At 54.9% G+C, this 22,309-nt stretch overlaps 1 protein-coding gene across 1 annotated transcript in view; it reads right to left on the bottom strand.

Annotated features, from left to right (window-relative positions):
- LOC140409438 (disintegrin and metalloproteinase domain-containing protein 9-like) overlaps positions 1-21,703 on the bottom strand; it is a 956,416-nt gene extending 934,713 nt beyond the window's left edge. The window contains exons 1-2 of the mRNA XM_072497871.1: positions 21,632-21,703; positions 18,836-18,912 (exon numbers count right to left, since the gene is read on the bottom strand). Coding sequence (XP_072353972.1) covers positions 18,836-18,912; positions 21,632-21,703 — 149 coding nt within the window. The remainder of the gene's footprint in view (positions 1-18,835; positions 18,913-21,631) is intronic.
- Between the last annotated feature and the right edge of the window lie 606 nt (positions 21,704-22,309).

The following is a 22,309-nucleotide window of genomic DNA, read 5'->3' as shown; positions in this document are numbered from 1 at the left end:
ACCCTGCTGTGCCGCAGTGTCTGAAGCTCAGACTCCAGCTCATCAACTCTCAGCTGAAATTCCGCAAGCAACAAACACTTGCTGCAGATGTCGTCACTGCAGCTCGCAATGAGATCTACCAACTCCCACATCATACAGCTACTGCACATCGCCTGCCCAGCTCCCACATCACACAGCTACAGCACATCGCCTGCCCAGCTCCCACATCACACAGCTACAGCACATCGCCTGCCCAGCTCCCACATCACACAGCGACAGCACATCGCCTGCCCAGCTCCCACATCACACAGCTACAGCACATCGCCTGCCCAGCTCCCACATCACACAGCGACAGCATATCGCCTGCCCAGCTCCCACATCATACAGCTACAGCACATCGCCTGCCCAGCTCCCACATCATACAGCTGCAGCACATCGCCTGCCCAGCTCCCACATCATACAGCTACAGCACATCGCCTGCCCAGCTCCCACATCATACAGCTACAGCACATCGCCTGCCCAGCTCCCACATCATGTAGCTATAGCACATCGCCTGCCCAGCTCCCACATCATACAGCTACAGCACATCTTCTGCCCAGCACCCACATCATACAGCTACAGCACATCGCCTGCCCAGCTCCCACATCATGTAGCTAGAGCACATCGCCTGCCCAGCTCCCACATCACACAGCTACAGCACATCGCCTGCCCCGCTCCCACATCATGTAGCTAGAGCACATCGCCTGCCCAGCTCCCACATCATACAGCTACAGCACATCGCCTGCCCAGCTCGCACACCATGTAGCTAGAGCACATCGCCTGCCCAGCTCCCACATCATACAGCTACAGCACATCGCCTGCCCAGCTCCCACATCATACAGCTACAGCACATCGCCTGCCCAGCTCGCACACCATGTAGCTAGAGCACATCGCCTGCCCAGGTCCCACATCACACAGCTACAGCACATCGCCTGCCTAGCTCCCACATCATACAGCTACAGCACACCGCCTGCCCAGCTCCCACATCATACAGCTACAGCACATCGCCTGCCTAGCTCCCACATCATACAGCTACAGCACATCGACTGCTGAGCTCCCACATCACACAGCTACAGTACATCACCTGCCCAGCTCCCACATCATACAGCTACAGCACATCGCCTGCCTAGCTCCCACATCATACAGCTACAGCACATCGCCTGCCTAGCTCCCACATCATACAGCTACAGCACATCGACTGCCGAGCTCCCACATCACACAGCTACAGTACATCACCTGCCCAGCTCCCACATCATACAGCTACAGCACATCGCCTGCCTAGCTCCCACATCATACAGCTACAGCACATCGCCTGCCTAGCTCCCACATCATACAGCTCCAGCACATCGCCAGCCCAACTCCCACATCATACAGCTACAGCACATCGCCTGCCCAGCTCCCACATCATACAGCTGCAGTGCATCGTCTGCCCAGCTCCCACAGCAGACAGCTGCAGCACATCGCCTGCCCAGCTCCCACATCATAAAGCTACAGCACATCACCTGCCCAGCTCGCACATCACACAGCTACAGCACATCGCCTGCCCAGCTCCCACATCATACAGCTACAGCACATCGCCTGCCTAGCTCCCACATCATACAGCTACAGCACATCGACTGCTGAGCTCCCACATCACACAGCTACAGTACATCACCTGCCCAGCTCCCACATCATACAGCTACAGCACATCGCCTGCCTAGCTCCCACATCATACAGCTACAGCACATCGCCTGCCTAGCTCCCACATCATACAGCTACAGCACATCGACTGCCGAGCTCCCACATCACACAGCTACAGTACATCACCTGCCCAGCTCCCACATCATACAGCTACAGCACATCGCCTGCCCAGCTCCCACATCACACAGCTATAGCACATCGCCTGCCCAGCTCCCACATCACACAGCTACAGCACATCGCCTGCCCAGCTCCCACATCACACAGCGACAGCACATCGCCTGTCCAGCTCCCACATCACACAGCTACAGCACATCGCCTGCCCAGCTCCCACATCACACAGCGACAGCATATCGCCTGCCCAGCTCCCACATCATACAGCTACAGCACATCGCCTGCCCAGCTCCCACATCATACAGCTGCAGCACATCGCCTGCCCAGCTCCCACATCATACAGCTACAGCACATCGCCTGCCCAGCTCCCACATCATACAGCTACAGCACATCGCCTGCCCAGCTCCCACATCATGTAGCTATAGCACATCGCCTGCCCAGCTCCCACATCATACAGCTACAGCACATCTTCTGCCCAGCACCCACATCATACAGCTACAGCACATCGCCTGCCCAGCTCCCACATCATGTAGCTAGAGCACATCGCCTGCCCAGCTCCCACATCACACAGCTACAGCACATCGCCTGCCCCGCTCCCACATCATGTAGCTAGAGCACATCGCCTGCCCAGCTCCCACATCATACAGCTACAGCACATCGCCTGCCCAGCTCGCACACCATGTAGCTAGAGCACATCGCCTGCCCAGCTCCCACATCATACAGCTACAGCACATCGCCTGCCCAGCTCCCACACAGCTACAGCACATCGCTTGCCCAGCTCGCACACCATGTAGCTAGAGCACATCGCCTGCCCAGCTCCCACATCACACAGCTACAGCACATCGCCTGCCTAGCTCCCACATCATACAGCTACAGCACACCGCCTGCCCAGCTCCCACATCATACAGCTACAGCACATCGCCTGCCTAGCTCCCACATCATACAGCTACAGCACATCGACTGCTGAGCTCCCACATCACACAGCTACAGTACATCACCTGCCCAGCTCCCACATCATACAGCTACAGCACATCGCCTGCCTAGCTCCCACATCATACAGCTACAGCACATCGCCTGCCTAGCTCCCACATCATACAGCTACAGCACATCGACTGCCGAGCTCCCACATCACACAGCTACAGTACATCACCTGCCCAGCTCCCACATCATACAGCTACAGCACATCGCCTGCCTAGCTCCCACATCATACAGCTACAGCACATCGCCTGCCTAGCTCCCACATCATACAGCTCCAGCACATCGCCAGCCCAACTCCCACATCATACAGCTACAGCACATCGCCTGCCCAGCTCCCACATCATACAGCTGCAGTGCATCGTCTGCCCAACTCCCACAGCAGACAGCTGCAGCACATCGCCTGCCCAGCTCCCACATCATAAAGCTACAGCACATCACCTGCCCAGCTCCCACATCACACAGCTACAGCACATCGCCTGCCCAGCTCCCACATCATACAGCTACAGCACATCGCCTGCCTAGCTCCCACATCATACAGCTACAGCACATCGACTGCTGAGCTCCCACATCACACAGCTACAGTACATCACCTGCCCAGCTCCCACATCATACAGCTACAGCACATCGCCTGCCTAGCTCCCACATCATACAGCTACAGCACATCGCCTGCCTAGCTCCCACATCATACAGCTACAGCACATCGACTGCCGAGCTCCCACATCACACAGCTACAGTACATCACCTGCCCAGCTCCCACATCATACAGCTACAGCACATCGCCTGCCTAGCTCCCACATCATACAGCTACAGCACATCGCCTGCCTAGCTCCCACATCATACAGCTACAGCACATCGCCTGCCCAGCTCCCACATCACACAGCTACAGCACATCGCCTGCCCAGCTCCCACATCATACAGCTACAGCACATCGCCTGGCCAGCTCCCACATCACACAGCTACAGCACATCGCCTGCCCAGCTCCCACATCATGTAGCTAGAGCACATCGCCTGCCCAGCTCCCACATCACACAGCAACAGCACATCGCCTGCCCAGCTCCCACAGCAGACAGCTGCAGCACATCGCCTGCCCAGCTCCCACATCATAAAGCTACAGCACATCGCCTGCCCAGCTCCCACATCACACAGCTACAGCACATCGCCTGCCCAGCTCCCACATCATACAGCTACAGCACATCGCCTGCCCAGCTCCCACATCACACAGCTACAGCACATCGCCTGCCCAGCTCCCACATCATACAGCTACAGCACATCGCCTGGCCAGCTCCCACATCACACAGCTACAGCACATCGCCTGCCCAGCTCCCACATCATGTAGCTAGAGCACATCGCCTGCCCAGCTCCCACATCACACAGCTACAGCACATCGCCTGCCCAGCTCCCACATCATACAGCTACAGCACATCGCCTGCCCAGCTCCCACATCATGTAGCTAGAGCACATCGCCTGCCCAGCTCCCACATCACACAGCTACAGCACATCGCCTGCCCAGCTCCCACATCATGTAGCTAGAGCACATCGCCTGCCCAGCTCCCACATCATACAGCTACAGCACATCGCCTGCCCAGCTCGCACACCATGTAGCTAGAGCACATCGCCTGCCCAGCTCCCACATCATACAGCTACAGCACATCGCCTGCCCAGCTCCCACATCATACAACTACAGCACATCGCCCGCCCAGCTCCCACATCATACAGCTACAGCACATCGCCTGCCCAGCTCGCACACCATGTAGCTAGAGCACATCGCCTGCCCAGCTCCCACATCATACAGCTACAGCACATCGCCTGCCCAGCTCCCACATCATACAGCTACAGCACATCGCCTGCCCAGCTCCCACATCATACAGCTACAGCACATCGCCTGCCCAGCTCCCACATCATACAGCTACAGCACATCGCCTGCCCAGCTCCCACATCATACAGCTACAGCACATCGCCTGCCCAGCTCCCACATCATACAGCTACAGCACATCGCCTGCCTAGCTCCCACATCATACAGCTACAGCACATCGCCTGCCTAGCTCCCACATCATACAGCTACAGCACATCGACTGCCGAGCTCCCACATCACACAGCTACAGTACATCACCTGCCCAGCTCCCACATCATACAGCTACAGCACATCGCCTGCCTAGCTCCCACATCATACAGCTACAGCACATCGCCTGCCCAGCTCCCACATCACACAGCTACAGCACATCGCCTGCCCAGCTCCCACATCATACAGCTGCAGCACATCACCTGCACAGTTCCCACATCATACAGCTACAGCACATCGCCAGCCCAACTCCCACATCATACAGCTACAGCACATCGCCTGCCCAGCTCCCACATCATACAGCTGCAGTGCATCGTCTGCCCAACTCCCACAGCAGACAGCTGCACCGCATCACCTGCCCAGCTCCCACATCACACAGCTGCAGCACATCGACTGCCGAGCTCCCACATCACACAGCTACAGTACATCACCTGCCCAGCTCCCACATCATACAGCTACAGCACATCGCCTGGCCAGCTCCCACATCATACAGCTACAGCACATCGCCTGCCTAGCTCCCACATCATACAGCTACAGCACATCGCCTGCCCAGCTCCCACATCACACAGCTACAGCACTTCGCCTGCCCAGCTCCCACATCATACAGCTGCAGCACATCGCCTGCCCAGCTCCCACATCATACAGCTGCAGCACATCACCTGCCCAGCTCCCACATCACACAGCTGCAGCACATCACCTGCCCAGCTCCCACATCATACAGCTGCAGCACATCACCTGCCCAGCTCCCACATCACACAACTGCAGCACATCGCCTGCCCAGCTCCCACATCATACAGCTACAGCACATCGCCTGCCCAGCTCCCACATCACACAGCTACAGCACATCGCCTGCCCAGCTCCCACATCATACAGCTGCAGCACATCGCCTGCCCAGCTCCCACATCACACAGCTACAGCACATCGCCTGCCCAGCTCCCACATCATACAGCTACAGCACATCGCCTGCCCAGCTCCCACATCACACAGCTACAGCACATCGCCTGCCCAGCTCCCACATCATACAGCTACAGCACATCGCCTGGCCAGCTCCCACATCACACAGCTACAGCACATCACCTGCCCAGCTCCCACATCATGTAGCTAGAGCACATCGCCTGCCCAGCTCCCACATCACACAGCTACAGCACATCGCCTGCCCAGCTCCCACATCATACAGCTACAGCACATCGCCTGCCCAGCTCCCACATCATGTAGCTAGAGCACATCGCCTGCCCAGCTCCCACATCACACAGCTACAGCACATCGCCTGCCCAGCTCCCACATCATGTAGCTAGAGCACATCGCCTGCCCAGCTCCCACATCATACAGCTACAGCACATCGCCTGCCCAGCTCGCACACCATGTAGCTAGAGCACATCGCCTGCCCAGCTCCCACATCATACAGCTACAGCACATCGCCTGCCCAGCTCCCACATCATACAACTACAGCACATCGCCCGCCCAGCTCCCACATCATACAGCTACAGCACATCGCCTGCCCAGCTCGCACACCATGTAGCTAGAGCACATCGCCTGCCCAGCTCCCACATCATACAGCTACAGCACATCGCCTGCCCAGCTCCCACATCACACAGCTACAGCACATCGCCTGCCCAGCTCCCACATCATACAGCTACAGCACATCGCCTGCCCAGCTCCCACATCATACAGCTACAGCACATCGCCTGCCCAGCTCCCACATCATACAGCTACAGCACATCGCCTGCCCAGCTCCCACATCATACAGCTACAGCACATCGCCTGCCTAGCTCCCACATCATACAGCTACAGCACATCGCCTGCCTAGCTCCCACATCATACAGCTACAGCACATCGACTGCCGAGCTCCCACATCACACAGCTACAGTACATCACCTGCCCAGCTCCCACATCATACAGCTACAGCACATCGCCTGCCTAGCTCCCACATCATACAGCTACAGCACATCGCCTGCCCAGCTCCCACATCACACAGCTACAGCACATCGCCTGCCCAGCTCCCACATCATACAGCTGCAGCACATCACCTGCACAGTTCCCACATCATACAGCTACAGCACATCGCCAGCCCAACTCCCACATCATACAGCTACAGCACATCGCCTGCCCAGCTCCCACATCATACAGCTGCAGTGCATCGTCTGCCCAACTCCCACAGCAGACAGCTGCACCGCATCACCTGCCCAGCTCCCACATCACACAGCTGCAGCACATCGACTGCCGAGCTCCCACATCACACAGCTACAGTACATCACCTGCCCAGCTCCCACATCATACAGCTACAGCACATCGCCTGGCCAGCTCCCACATCATACAGCTACAGCACATCGCCTGCCTAGCTCCCACATCATACAGCTACAGCACATCGCCTGCCCAGCTCCCACATCACACAGCTACAGCACTTCGCCTGCCCAGCTCCCACATCATACAGCTGCAGCACATCGCCTGCCCAGCTCCCACATCATACAGCTGCAGCACATCACCTGCCCAGCTCCCACATCACACAGCTGCAGCACATCACCTGCCCAGCTCCCACATCATACAGCTGCAGCACATCACCTGCCCAGCTCCCACATCACACAACTGCAGCACATCGCCTGCCCAGCTCCCACATCATACAGCTACAGCACATCGCCTGCCCAGCTCCCACATCACACAGCTACAGCACATCGCCTGCCCAGCTCCCACATCATACAGCTGCAGCACATCGCCTGCCCAGCTCCCACATCATACAGCTGCAGCACATCACCTGCCCAGCTCCCACATCACACAGCTGCAGCACATCACCTGCCCAGCTCCCACATCATACAGCTGCAGCACATCGCCTGCCCAGCTCCCACATCATACAGCTACAGCACATCGCCTGCCCAGCTCCCACATCATACAGCTACAGCACACCGCCTGCCCAGCTCCCACATCATACAGCTACAGCACATCGCCTGCCCAGCTCCCACATCATACAGCTACAGCACATCGCCTGCCCAGCTCCCACATCATACAGCTGCAGCACATCGCCTGCCCAGCTCCCACATCATACAGCTACAGCACATCGCCTGCCCAGCTCCCACATCATACAGCTACAGCACATCGCCTGCCCAGCTCCCACATCATACAGCTACAGCACATCGCCTGCCCAGCTCGCACACCATGTAGCTAGAGCACATCGCCTGCCCAGCTCCCACATCACACAGCTACAGCACATCGCCTGCCCAGCTCCCACATCATACAGCTACAGCACATCGCCTGCCCAGCACCCACATCACACAGCTGCAGCACATCGCCTGCCCAGCTCCCACATCATACAGCTACAGCACATCGCCTGCCCAGCTCCCACATCATACAGCTGCAGCACATCGCCTGCCCAGCTCCCACATCATACAGCTACAGCACATCGCCTGCCCAGCTCCCACATCACACAGCTACAGCACATCGTCTGCCCAGCACCCACATCAAACAGCTGCAGCACATCACCTGCCCAGCTCCCACATCACACAGCTGCAGCACATCACCTGCCCAGCTCCCACATCATACAGCTGCAGCACATCACCTGCCCAGCTCCCACATCACACAACTGCAGCACATCGCCTGCCCAGCTCCCACATCATACAGCTACAGCACATCGCCTGTCCAGCTCCCACATCACACAGCTACAGCACATCGCCTGCCCAGCTCCCACATCATACAGCTGCAGCACATCGCCTGCCCAGCTCCCACATCATACAGCTGCAGCACATCACCTGCCCAGCTCCCACATCACACAGATGCAGCACATCACCTGCCCAGCTCCCACATCATACAGCTGCAGCACATCGCCTGCCCAGCTCCCACATCATACAGCTACAGCACATCGCCTGCCCAGCTCCCACATCATACAGCTACAGCACACCGCCTGCCCAGCTCCCACATCATACAGCTACAGCACATCGCCTGCCCAGCTCCCACATCATACAGCTACAGCACATCGCCTGCCCAGCTCCCACATCATACAGCTGCAGCACATCGCCTGCCCAGCTCCCACATCATACAGCTACAGCACATCGCCTGCCCAGCTCCCACATCATACAGCTACAGCACATCGCCTGCCCAGCTCCCACATCATACAGCTACAGCACATCGCCTGCCCAGCTCGCACACCATGTAGCTAGAGCACATCGCCTGCCCAGCTCCCACATCACACAGCTACAGCACATCGCCTGCCCAGCTCCCACATCATACAGCTACAGCACATCGCCTGCCCAGCACCCACATCACAAAGCTGCAGCACATCGCCTGCCCAGCTCCCACATCATACAGCTACAGCACATCGCCTGCCCAGCTCCCACATCATACAGCTGCAGCACATCGCCTGCCCAGCTCCCACATCATACAGCTACAGCACATCGCCTGCCCAGCTCCCACATCACACAGCTACAGCACATCGTCTGCCCAGCACCCACATCAAACAGCTGCAGCACATCGCCTGCCCAGCTCCCACATCATACAGCTACAGCACATCGCCTGCCCAGCTCCCACATCACACAGCTGCAGCACATCGCCTGCCCAGCTCCCACATCATACAGCTACAGCACATCGCCTGCCCAGCACCCACATCACACAGCTGCAGCACATCGCCTGCCCAGCTCCCACATCATACAGCTACAGCACATCGCCTGCCCAGCTCCCACATCACACAGCTGCAGCACATCGCCTGCCCAGCTCCCACATCATACAGCTACAGCACATCGCCTGCCCAGCACCCACATCACACAGCTGCAGCACATCGCCTGCCCAGCTCCCACATCATACAGCTACAGCACATCGCCTGCCCAGCTCCCACATCATACAGCTGCAGCACATCGCCTGCCCAGCTCCCACATCATACAGCTGCAGCACATCGCCTGCCCAGCTCCCACATCACACAGCTACAGCACATCGTCTGCCCAGCACCCACATCAAACAGCTGCAGCACATCGCCTGCCCAGCTCCCACATCATACAGCTACAGCACATCGCCTGCCCAGCTCCCACATCACACAGCTGCAGCACATCGCCTGCCCAGCTCCCACATCATACAGCTACAGCACATCGCCTGCCCAGCACCCACATCACACAGCTGCAGCACATCGCCTGCCCAGCTCCCACATCATACAGCTACAGCACATCGCCTGCCCAGCTCCCACATAACACAGCTGCAGCACATCGCCTGCCCAGCTCCCACATCATACAGCTACAGCACATCGCCTGCCCAGCACCCACATCACACAGCTGCAGCACATCGCCTGCCCAGCTCCCACATCACACAGCTACAGCACATCGCCTGCCCAGCTCCCACATCATACAGCTGCAGCACATCGCCTGCCCAGCTCCCACATCATACAGCTACAGCACATCGCCTGCCCAGCACCCACATCACACAGCTGCAGCACATTGCCTGCCCAGCTCCCACATCATACAGCTACAGCACATCGCCTGCCCAGCTCCCACATCATACAGCTCCAGCACATCGCCTGCCCAACTCCCACATCATACAGCTACAGCACATCGCCTGCCCAGCTCCCACATCATACAGCTGCAGGGCATCGTCTGCCCAGCTCCCACATCACACAGCTACAGCACATCGCCTGCCCAGCACCCACATCATACAGCTACAGCACATCGCCTGCCGAGCTCCCACATCACACAGCTACAGCACATCGCCTGCCCAGCTCCCACATCATACAGCTACAGTACATCACCTGCCCAGCTCCCACATCATACAGCTACAGCACATCGCCTGTCCAGCTCCCACATCACACAGCTACAGTACATCACCTGCCCAGCTCCCACATCAGACAGCTATAGCACATCGCCTGCCCAGCTCCCACATCATACAGCTACAGCACATCGCCTGCCCAGCTCCCACATCACACAGCTACAGCACATCGCCTGCCTAGCTCCCACATCACACAGCTACAGCACATCGCCTGCCTAGCTCCCACATCATACAGCTACAGCACATCGCCTGCCCAGCTCCCACATCATACAGCTACAGCACATCGCCTGGCCAGCTCCCACATCACACAGCTACAGCACATCGCCTGCCCAGCACCCACATCACACAGCGACAGCACATCGCCTGCCCAGCTCCCACATCATACAGCTGTAGCACATCGCCTGCCCAGCTCCCACATCATACAGCTACAGTACATCACCTGCCCAGCTCCCACATCATACAGCTACAGCACATCGCCTGTCCAGCTCCCACATCACACAGCTACAGTACATCACCTGCCCAGCTCCCACATCAGACAGCTATAGCACATCGCCTGCCCAGCTCCCACATCATACAGCTACAGCACATCGCCTGCCCAGCTCCCACATCACACAGCTACAGCACATCGCCTGCCTAGCTCCCACATCACACAGCTACAGCACATCGCCTGCCTAGCTCCCACATCACACAGCTACAGCACATCGCCTGCCCAGGTCCCACATCATACAGCTACAGCACATCGCCTGGCCAGCTCCCACATCACACAGCTACAGCACATCGCCTGCCCAGCACCCACATCACACAGCGACAGCACATCGCCTGCCCAGCTCCCACATCATACAGCTGTAGCACATCGCCTGCCCAGCTCCCACATCATACAGCTACAGCACATCGCCTGCCCAGCACCCACATCACACAGCTACTGCACATCGCCTGCCCAGCTCCCACATCATACAGCTACAGCACATCGCCTGCCCAGCTCCCACATCACACAGCTACAGCATATCGCCTGCCCAGCTCGCACACCATGCAGCTGCAGCACATCGCCTGCCCAGCTCCCACATCATACAGCTGCAGCACATCGCCTGCCCAGCTCCCACATCACTACAGCTACAGCACATCGCCTGCCCAGCTCCCACATCACACAGCTGCAGCACATCGCCTGCCCAGCTCCCACATCAGACAGCTATAGCACATCGCCTGCCCAGCTCCCACATCACACAGCTACAGCACATCACCTGCCCAGCTCCCACATCACACAGCTACAGCACATTGCCTGCCCAGCACCCACATCATACAGCTACAGCACATCGCCTGCCCAGCTCCCACATCATACAGCTACAGCTCTTCGCCTGCCCAGCTCCCACATTATACAGCTACAGCACATCGCCTGCCCAGCTCCCACATCACACAGCTCCAGCACATCGCCAGCCCAACTCCCACATCATACAGCTACAGCACATCGCCTGCCCAGCACCCAAATCATGCAGCTAGAGCACATTGCCTGCCCAGCTCCCACATCGTACAGCTGCAGCACATCGCCTGCCCAGCTCCCACATCGTACAGCTGCAGCACATCGCCAGCCCAACTCCCACATCATACAGCTACAGCACATCGCCTGCCCAGCACCCAAATCATGCAGCTAGAGCACATTGCCTGCCCAGCTCCCACATCGTACAGCTGCAGCACATCGCCTGCCCAGCTCCCACATCGTACAGCTGCAGCACATCGCCTGCCCAGCTCCCACATCCTACAGCTGCAGCACATCGCCTGCCCAGCTCCCACATCGTACAGCTGCAGCACATCGCCTGCCCAGCTCCCACATCATACAGCTACAGCACATCGCCTGCCCAGCTCCCACACTACACAGCTACAGCACATCGTCTGCCGAGCTCCCACATCATACAGCTACAGCACATCGCCTGCCCAGCTCCCACATCATACAGCTACAGCACATCGCCTGCCCAGCTCCCACATCATACAGCTACTGCACATCGCCTGCCCAGCTCCCACATCATACAGCTACAGCACATCGCCTGCCCAGCTCCCACATCATACAGCTACAGCACATCAACTGCCCAGCTCCCACATCATACAGCTACAGCACATCACCTGCCCAGCTCCCACATCATACAGCTACAGCACATCGCCTGCCCAGCTCCCACATCGCACAGCTACAGCACATCGCCTGCCCAGCACCCACATCACACAGCTACAGCACATTGCCTGCCCAGCACCCACATCACACAGCTACAGCACATCGCCTGCCCAGCACCCACATCACACAGCTACAGCACATTGCCTGCCCAGCACCCACATCACACAGCTACAGCACATCGCCTGCCCAGCTCCCACATCATACAGCTACAGCACATCGCCTGCCCAGCTCCCACATCATACAGCTACAGCACACCGCCTGCCCAGCTCCCACATCATACAGCTACAGCACATCGCCTGCCCAGCTCCCACATCATACAGCTACAGCACATCACCTGCCCAGCTCCCACATCACACAGCTGCAGCACATCGCCTGCCCAGCACCCACATCATACAGGTACAGCACATCGCCTGCCCAGCTCCCACATCACACAGCTACAGCACATCGCCTGCCCAGCTCCCACATCACACAGCTGCAACACATCGCCTGCCCAGCTCCCACATCATACAGGTACAGCACATCGCCTGCCCAGCTCTCACATCACACAGCAACAGCACATCGCCTGCCCAGCTCCCACATCACACAGCTGCAACACATCGCCTGCCCAGCTCCCATATCATACAGCTACAGCACTTAATACTCACCGCTCCGTTGCACCGCACTCCCAGACTGCTCCCTGGAGACAAGGCCGTGAATCCCCAAGGCGAGTTCCTTAATACTCACTGCTCCGCGCTCCGAGACAGCTCACTGGAGACTAGGCCCCGAATCCCTGAGGTCACTTACTTAATACTCACCCTCCGCGTCTACTCCCTGGAGACTGGGCGCCGAGGTGAGTTCCTTAATACTCACCACTCCACCCTCCGAGACAGTTCACTGGAGACAAGGCCGTGAATCCCCGAGGTGAGTTCCTTAACACTCACCACTCTGCCATCCGAGACTGCTCCCTGGAGACTAGGCCATGAATCCCCGGGGTGAGTTCCTTAATACTCACCACTCCGCCCTCGGAGACTGCTCCCTGGAGACTAGGCCTTGAATCCATGAGCTGAATTATTTTATTCTCACTGCTCCGCTCTCCCAGACTGCTCCCTGGAGACTAGGCCATGAATCTCCGAGGTGAGTTCCTTGATACTCTCCACTCCGCCCTCCGAGACTGCGCACTGGAGACTAGGCCGTGAATCGCTGAGGTGAGTTACTTTATACTCCCTGCTCTGCCCTCCGAGACTGATCCACGGAAACAAGGCCTCGAATCCCCGAGGTAAGTTACTTTATACCCACCACTCCGCTCCGCTCTCCGAGGTTGCTCCCTGGAAACAAGGCCGTGAACCCTGAGGTGCATTACTTTATACTCACAGCTCCACCCTCTGAGACTGCTCCCTGGAGACTAAGCCCCGAATCCCCGAGTTGAGTTACTTTATACTCACAGCTCCGCCCTCCAAGACAGCTCCCTGGAGACTAGGCCATGAATCCCCCAGTGAGTTACTTTATACTCACCGATCCGCCATGATCATAATCAATCGTGGAGCAGGCTGGATGGGCAAATGGCCTCCTCCTGCTCCTATTTTCTCTGCTTCTATGTATTCAATTTGCCTCATAATAAATTAAAACTTTCTACTAACATTCCTAATGACTTGCTGTACCTGTATACCAGCCTTTTGTGATTCATGCACAAGATCCTCTGCACCTTCGAGCTCTGCAATCTATCATTGTTTAGATCATTCGCTTCTTTTTTATTCTTCCTGCCAAAATGGCCAATTTCACATTTGCCCACAATGTACTCAATTTGCCAAAGTTTCTTCCCACTCACATACCCCACTTATGTCAGTTTGTGGCCTCTTTATGCCCTCTTCACAATTTACTTTCCGACCTATCTTTGTCATCAGCAGATTTAGCAGCCATCCCTTCAGCCCCGTCATCCAAGTCATTGGATCACTGATCCCCATGGAACACCACTCGTTGCATCTTGCCAACTTGATAAAGACCCATTTGTGCCGACTCTCACTTTCCTCTTACCCAACCAATCTTCTATCCATGCCGATATGGTTCCCCCGACACGAAGCCTTTTATTTTCCGCAATAACATTATGATGTGGCACCTTATCAAATGCCTGCTGGAAATCTAAGTGCAGTACATCCACCGGTTTCCCTTTATCTACAGCACAGATTACTCCTTCAAAGAATTCCAATAAATTTGTTAAACATGATTTCCCTTTCACAAAACCATGTTGACTCAGCAAAGGTTGTGCCCGGCATGCACTGCTTTCAGAACAATTATTTTAATTTTAATAATCTTTAGTGTCACAAGTAGGCTTACATTAACACTGCAATGAAGTTACTGTGAAAAGCCCTGAGTCGCCACATTCCGGCGCCTGTTCGGGTCACAGAGGGAGAATTCAGAGAGAGAGAGAGAGAACAAGAGTGTCCCTTTCACTTTCAAGGTCTAAACGGTTCTGCCCAGTTCTCTCAAAAAGCATCACGCAGGAGCCAATCACTGATCGTTGTCAGGCAGAACACTGTCCCAGGCCAACCCACTGGTTGCCAGTTAACCAATTGATGCTTCAAATCTGGTTCCTGAGATCCACTGGTGTGCCTGGTGCTGTACGGCGGCAAAGTGGTTCACACTACTGCCTCACAGCGCCAGAAACATGGGTTCAATTCCGGCCTTGGGTCGCTGTCTGTGTGGAGTTTGCATGTTCTCCCCGTGTCCAGGGGTGTGTAGGTTGGTTGGAGTTATCGGATTACGGAGTTGGGGGGGGGGGGGGGGGGGGGGCGGTGGATAGTGGGTTTATGTACGGTGCTCTTTCAGAGGGTTAGTGCAGACCCGATGGGCCGAACGGCCTCCTTCTGAACAATAGGAGTTCTATGATTCTATGCTCCTGCCATGCTCTCCTGCACTCTTCATTGAACCGGGGCTGATGCCCTGGCTGGGCGGTAATGGTGGAGTGGGGGATATGCCGGGCTAGGAGGTTACAGATTGGGGTTGAACACAATTCTGCTGCTGCTGATGTCCCACAGTGGCTCGTGGATGCCCCGTCTTGAGTTGCTAGATCTGTTCGAAGTCTATCCCATTTAGCACGGTGCTAGTGCCACACAACACGATGGAGGGTGTCCTCAATGTGAAGACGGGCCACTCTGTGCCCTTGCCACCCTCAGTGCTTCCTCCACGTGGTGGTCAACATGGAGGAGTATCGATTCATCAGCTGATGGTGGCCGGTACGTGGTAATCAGCAGGAGGTTTCCTTGCCCATGTTTAACCTCAAGCCATGAGACTTCATGGGGTCCAGGGTCCATGTTTTTTTAATAACTTTAGAATACCCAATTAATTTTTTTCCAATTAAGGGGCAATTTAGCGTGTCGATTCCACCTACCCTGCACACCTTTGGGTTGTGCGGGCGAAACCCACGCAGACACGGGGAGAATGTGCAAACTCCACACGGACAGTGACCCAGAGCCGGGATCGAACCTGGGACCTCGGCGCCGCGAGACTGCAGTGCTAACCACGTGCGCCACCGTGCTGCCCTCAGAGTCAACGTTGAGGACTCCCAGGGCAACTCCTTCCCGACTGTGTACCGCTGTGCCGCCACCTCTGCTGGGTCTGTGCTGCCAGTGAGACAGGACATACCCAGGAATGGTGGTGTCTGGGACGTTGCCTGTAAGGTATGATTCTGTGAGTGTGACTATGTCAGGCTGCTTGATTAGTCTGTGAGACAGCTCTCCCAACTTTGACACAAGCCCCCAGATGTTGGTCACAGGGTTTTATAGACTAGACCGGGCTGGGTTTTCCGTGGTTGTTTCTGGGGCCTCAGTCGATGACAGGTGATCAGCCCAATGCAATTCCTTTTCATAGACTTTATAGCAGTTTTGATACAACTGAGTGGTTGGCTCGGCCATTTCAGAGTCAACCACATTGCTGTGGGTCTGGAGACACATGTAGGCCAGGCCGGGTAAAGACGGCAGATTTCCTTCCCTGAAGGACATTAGTGAACCAGATGGGTTTTTACAACCATCGACAAGGGTTTCATGGTCACCTTTATTGCCACGAGCTTTTTCTTAAATTCCAGATTTATTCGGTGAAATTAAATTGCGCCAGCTACCTTTGGTGAGATTTGAACCCATGTCCCCAGGGCCCCTGGGCCTCTGGCTTACTTGTCCGAAGACATTACCATTTACCGCCACCTCCCACTTGGGAACCTGCCAAGAGCACTGCTCCAGTTTTCTGACTTCAGCTGTACAGTGTCCTCCCCCTCCGCATCCTTCGAGGTGAACACAACCTCCTGCACTTCATCAGGTTTCAAGGTAGCCCCACTTTGTTGTGTGAGACTGTGTAGAGTGCAGCTCAGTCATTCTGGAGGCCCTCGCTGGATGGCACTCTCCAGTACTCGTAATGATCTAGGTGCTGGAAATTCATTTTCAGAAGGACAATTATTCAGGAGCAGCCAAGCTGGCAATGTATCATTGCCTTAGTCTTCATAGCAGGTTTCCCAGTATTCCCAGGGTTTTGAGTCATGCAAGAGCCTCGAACAGGTACGGCAGTTGTGAACGCTGAAGGTGTTTCATGGAAATAGGCACACAATGAAAGATGACTTTCATTTTCATATAGACTGACACATTCGATCTAGCCTGAACAATTTCAAAGACAAGTTTGTGGAATGCTGTCATCAAAGTTTCTTCGAGGAATACGTGGTGGAACCAACTAGAACATGAAATATTTTGATTGGCTACTGAAATGAAAATGAATGAAAATCACTTATTGTCACAAGTAGGCTTCAATGAAGTTACTGTGAAAAGCCCCTAGTCGCCACATTCTGGCGCCGGTTCGGGGAGGCTGATACGGGAATCGAACCGCGCTGCTGGCCTGCCTTGGTCTGCTTTAAAAGCCAGCGATTTAGCCCAGTGTGCTAACCAGCCCCTGTGCAATCAAGCAGAGTTAATTAATAATGAGGTCAATGATCCACTGGGAAAGAGTGATCATAATACAATTGAATCCCAGGTTAAGTTTGAAAATGATATGCTCCGATTGCAAACAAGAATCTTAAACTTAAACAAAACCAATTACATAGGAATAAGGGGAGAAGTGGCCGAACGTATTTGGTAAGTAGGTCAAAGGGCAAGCAGGTATATGAATGGTGGGAAACATACAACAAAACAATTTTTAAAATACATTGCACCGAAAAACAAATGAAGACCGAGAAATACCCATCTGTATTTCACTCAGGAAGTTAAGGATAATATAAGATTGAAAGAAAAGACTTTTAATGTTGCAATAAAACAGAACAGTAGCAAGTCTCAGGGCTTCTCACTGGAACGACAGAGGTTGAGGGGCAACCTGATAAGAGGTCTACAAAATTATGAGGGGCATAGACAGAGTGGATAGTCAGAGGCTTTTCCCCGGGGTAGAGGGGTCAATTACTAGGGGGCATAGGTTTAAGGCTTAGAGGAGATGTACGAGGCAAGCTTTTTACACAGAGGGCAGTGGGTCCCTGGAACTCGCTACCGGAGGAGGTGGTGGAAGCAGGGGCGATAGTGACATTTAAGGGGCATCTTGACAAATACATTAATAGGATGGGAATAGAGAGATACGGACCCAGGAAGTGTAGAAGATTGTAGTTTAGTCGGGCAGCATGGCCGGCACGGGCTTGGAGGGCCGAAGGGCCTGTTCCTGTGCTGTACTTTTCTTTGTTCTTTGAAGTATTTCAGAAACCAGCAAAGGGACACCAAAGAAGTGTGACCTGGGAGATACTTCCAGAAAGGTGGTTCAATGGTGACATTCAAAATGAATTGGACAAATGCCTGAAGGGGAACATTTCCAGGGGTGTGAGGAATAAGCAGGAGTGGGGATGATGGAGCAGCTTCTATAAAATAACCATGCTCAGGTACAAGGGCAGAATGGCATCATTCTGTGCATTGATTCTGTGACAAACTCCGAGGCCAGCTACAGTATGCATTTTAAACTGGTACAGAGCAAAACACTATTCTATTGTTCAGCTTCTGTACAAGATACCTTTCCATTAAATATGAAAGAGGAACTACGGAATGAAATCCATCCACAAGTCACAGTGAAAATTCATGCCGTGTCCTTTGTCACACAAAGCGAGGTTTACTTACATCTTTCTGCTGAGGTCCAATATTAAATCCTCGCCCTCCAGCTCCAGTAAAATGCTGATGTGGTTTGGATAATTCCTCTGCGTAGGGCACAAACAATTACTCACTATTAGACATGATTCACAATATATATTCATGACTCAGATGAGGGAACTAATTGTCATATCTCCAAATTTACAAAGGACACAAAGTTGGGTGGAGGGTGAGCTGTGAGGAGGATGCAGAGATGCAGTATGATTTGGACAAGTTGGCATGAGTGGGCAAATGAATGGCAGATGAAGTTTAATTTGAATAAATTTGAGGTTATCCACTTTGGTAGCAAAGCCAGTAAGGCAGATTATTATCCGAATGGCCATAAATTGAGAGAGGAATGTGCAAAGAGACCTGGGTGTCCTCGAACACCAGTCACTGAAGCTGAGCAGGCAGGAGCAGCAGGTGGTAAAGAAGAATAATGGTATGTTGGTCTTCAATGCGAGAGGATTCGAGTAAAGGAGCAGGGATGTCTTGCTGCAATTATACAGGGCCTTGGTGAGGCCACACCTACAATATTGTGTGGAGTTTTGGTCTCTTTATCTGAGGAAGGATGCTCTTGCTCTTGAGGGAGTGCAGCAAAGGTTTACCAGACTGATTCCTGGGATGGTGAATTGACGTATGAGGAGAGAGTGAGCCAATTAGGATTATTCGCTGGAGTTCAGAAGAATGAGGGAGGATCTAACAGAAACCTATAAAATTCCTGCAGGATTCCTACAACAGGACATTGACAGGATGCAGAGATGGGCTGAGAAGTGCAGATGGAGTTCAACCTTGATAAATGCGAAGTGATTCATTTTGGAAGGTCGAATTTGAATGCTGGATACAGGGCTAAAGGCAGGATTCTTGGAAGTCTGGCGGAACAGAGGGATCTTGCGGTCCACGTACATAGATCCCTCAAAGTTGCCACCCAGGTTGATAGGGTTGTTAAGAAGGTGTATGGTGTGTTGACTTTCATTAACAGGGGCATTGAGTTTAAGAGGTTTTACTGCAGCTTTATAAAACTCTAGTTAGACCACACTTGGAATATTGTGTCCAGTTCTGGTCGCCTCATTACAGGAAGGATGGGGATGCTTTGGAGAGGGTACAGAGGAGATTTACCAGGATGCTGCCTGGACTGGAGGGCATGTCTTATGAAGAAAGGTTGAGGGAGCTAGGGCTTTTCTCACTGGAGCGAAGAAGGCAGAGAGGTGACTTGATAGAGGTGTACAAGGTGATGGGAGGCATGGATAGAGTGGATAGCCAGAGACTTTTCCCAGGGTGGAAATGGCTGTCACGAGGGGACAGAATTTTAAGGTGATTGGGAGAAGTCAGGGGTTGTTTCTTTACACAGAGAGTGGTGGGCGTGTGGAATGCACTGCCAGCAGAGGTGGTGGAGTCAGAGTCATTCGGGACATTTAAGCGACTCTTGGACAGACACATGGACAGCAGTAAATTGAAGGGGTGTAGGTTAGGTTGATCTTAGATTAGGATAAATGGTCGGCACGATATCGTGGGCTGAAGGGCCTGCACTGTGCTGTACTGTTCTATGTTCTATGAATAGACAGGGTAGATGCAGGAAGGATGTTCCTGATGGTGGGTGTGTCCAGAACCAGGGGTCACAGTCTGAGGATATGGGGTAGACCATGTAGGACAGGGATAAGGAGAAATTTCTTCACCCAGAGAGTGGTGAGCCTGTGGAATTCGCTACCACAGGAAGTAGTTGAGGCCAAAACATTGTGAGCGAGATTCTCCACTCCCGCGCCGAAGTGCCCACGCCGTCGTGAACGCCGCCGGGATTCACGACGGCGCGAAACGGCCCCTCTCCCGACCGTTTCAGGGCCTGATAATGGGCTAGGAGCAGGGCCGCGTCTTCTACACGCGCCAGGCCTTGTCGCCACGTAAAGGCAGCGCCGCATACATGACGCGGCTGGCGCCGCATAACTGGCGACACGCGCGCATGCGTGGTTGCCGTCCTCCCCGAGTCCGCCCCGCAAGAAGATGGCGGACGGATCTGGCGGGGCTGCGGAAGGAAGGAGGTCCTCCTTCAGAGAGGACGGCCCGACGATCGGTGGGCACCGATCGCGGGCCACCCCACATTTGAGGTACCCCCCGTTGCAGGATCCCCCCCTCCCCGCCCCCCGCAGGCCGCCCCCCCCAGCGTTCCCGCGCTGTTCCCGACGGCAGCGACCAGGTGTGGACGGCGCTGGGGGGAACCCGCCGTTTTGGCCTGGCCGCTCGGCCCATCCGGGCCTGAGAATAGCAGGGGTGCCGGAGAATCGCCATTTTGGGTGTCTCCGGCGATTCTCCAGCCTGCGGCCCGCGGAACTCGACGGGGCCGTTCCTGCCGCTTAGGAGAATCGCGGGAGGGCGTCAGACTGGCGTCGCGGGAAATTTTGGCGGCCCAGGCGATTCTCCCAACCGGCGCGGAGAATCTCGCCCCGTGTGTTTGAAATGGCACTCAGTTTCTTCAGCCACTGAGCTCTCTGGTCAAGGGCAATTAGCGATGGGCCTTGCCAGCAATATCCATCCTCTCATCCCGTAAGTGAATCAAATATACCCGGCTTTCCAGCAATTAATTTTTACTTATTTATCCGATTCCTTTTCGAAAGCCACAAAAGAATTTGTTTCCGCCACCAATTTGGATACTGTCTCCCAAACCTTAACGATTCATTAGTGACCCCAGGACAACATGATACAGCCATATAAATATTATAGCACTGGTCACAATCTCTCCAGCACTCTGTCTCATGCTGTCTTACACTCTCTCACTCTCATTCGCTCTCTTACTTGGTCCACTGTCCAGCCTTGTCCCATAACCCCCAGAGTCTCCAGCCAGCTCCGCGCCCCCGGAATGGTCATCACAACTGGTTTTCTAGCGAGCGCCACGCCACACTGCCGGGTGTGGGGGATGGGGGGTGGGGGAATACTTTGTGGGCGGATGCTATGATGTGGATCCCTTTAATTATATTAAAATATATTCAAATTCATGGAAATTTGGTTCGTGCCCTCGCTGAGTGTGAACCTTTCATAGAATTTACAGTGCAGAAGGAGGCCATTCGGCCCATCGAGTCTGCACCGGCCCTTACAAAGAACAACCCACTCAAACCCACGTATCTAACCTATCGCCGCAACCCAGCAACCCCCACTTAACCTTTTTTTGGACACTAAGGGCAATTTAGTATGGCCAATCCACCTAACCCGCACATCTTTGCACTGTGGGAGGAAACCGGAGTACCCGGAAGATTCCACACACGGGGAGAACGTGCAAACTCCTCACAGACAGTGACCCAGTGGGGAATCGAACCTGGGACCCTGGAGATGGGAAACAATTGCGCGAACCACCATGCTACCGTGCCGCCATTGATTACGTCACGGAGGGGGGGGGGTGGCAGGGAGGATCTCAAACTGAGATCTCGCCGACGTAAATCCCATTTTTGGCAGCTCAGAAGCCATAACAGGTTTAAA

Source organism: Scyliorhinus torazame, chromosome 3 (assembly GCF_047496885.1).
Source record: "Scyliorhinus torazame isolate Kashiwa2021f chromosome 3, sScyTor2.1, whole genome shotgun sequence".
NCBI lineage: Eukaryota > Metazoa > Chordata > Chondrichthyes > Carcharhiniformes > Scyliorhinidae > Scyliorhinus > Scyliorhinus torazame.
The sequence above is the reverse complement of the archived record's forward strand: the minus strand, read 5'-3'. Positions and strand labels throughout refer to the sequence as shown.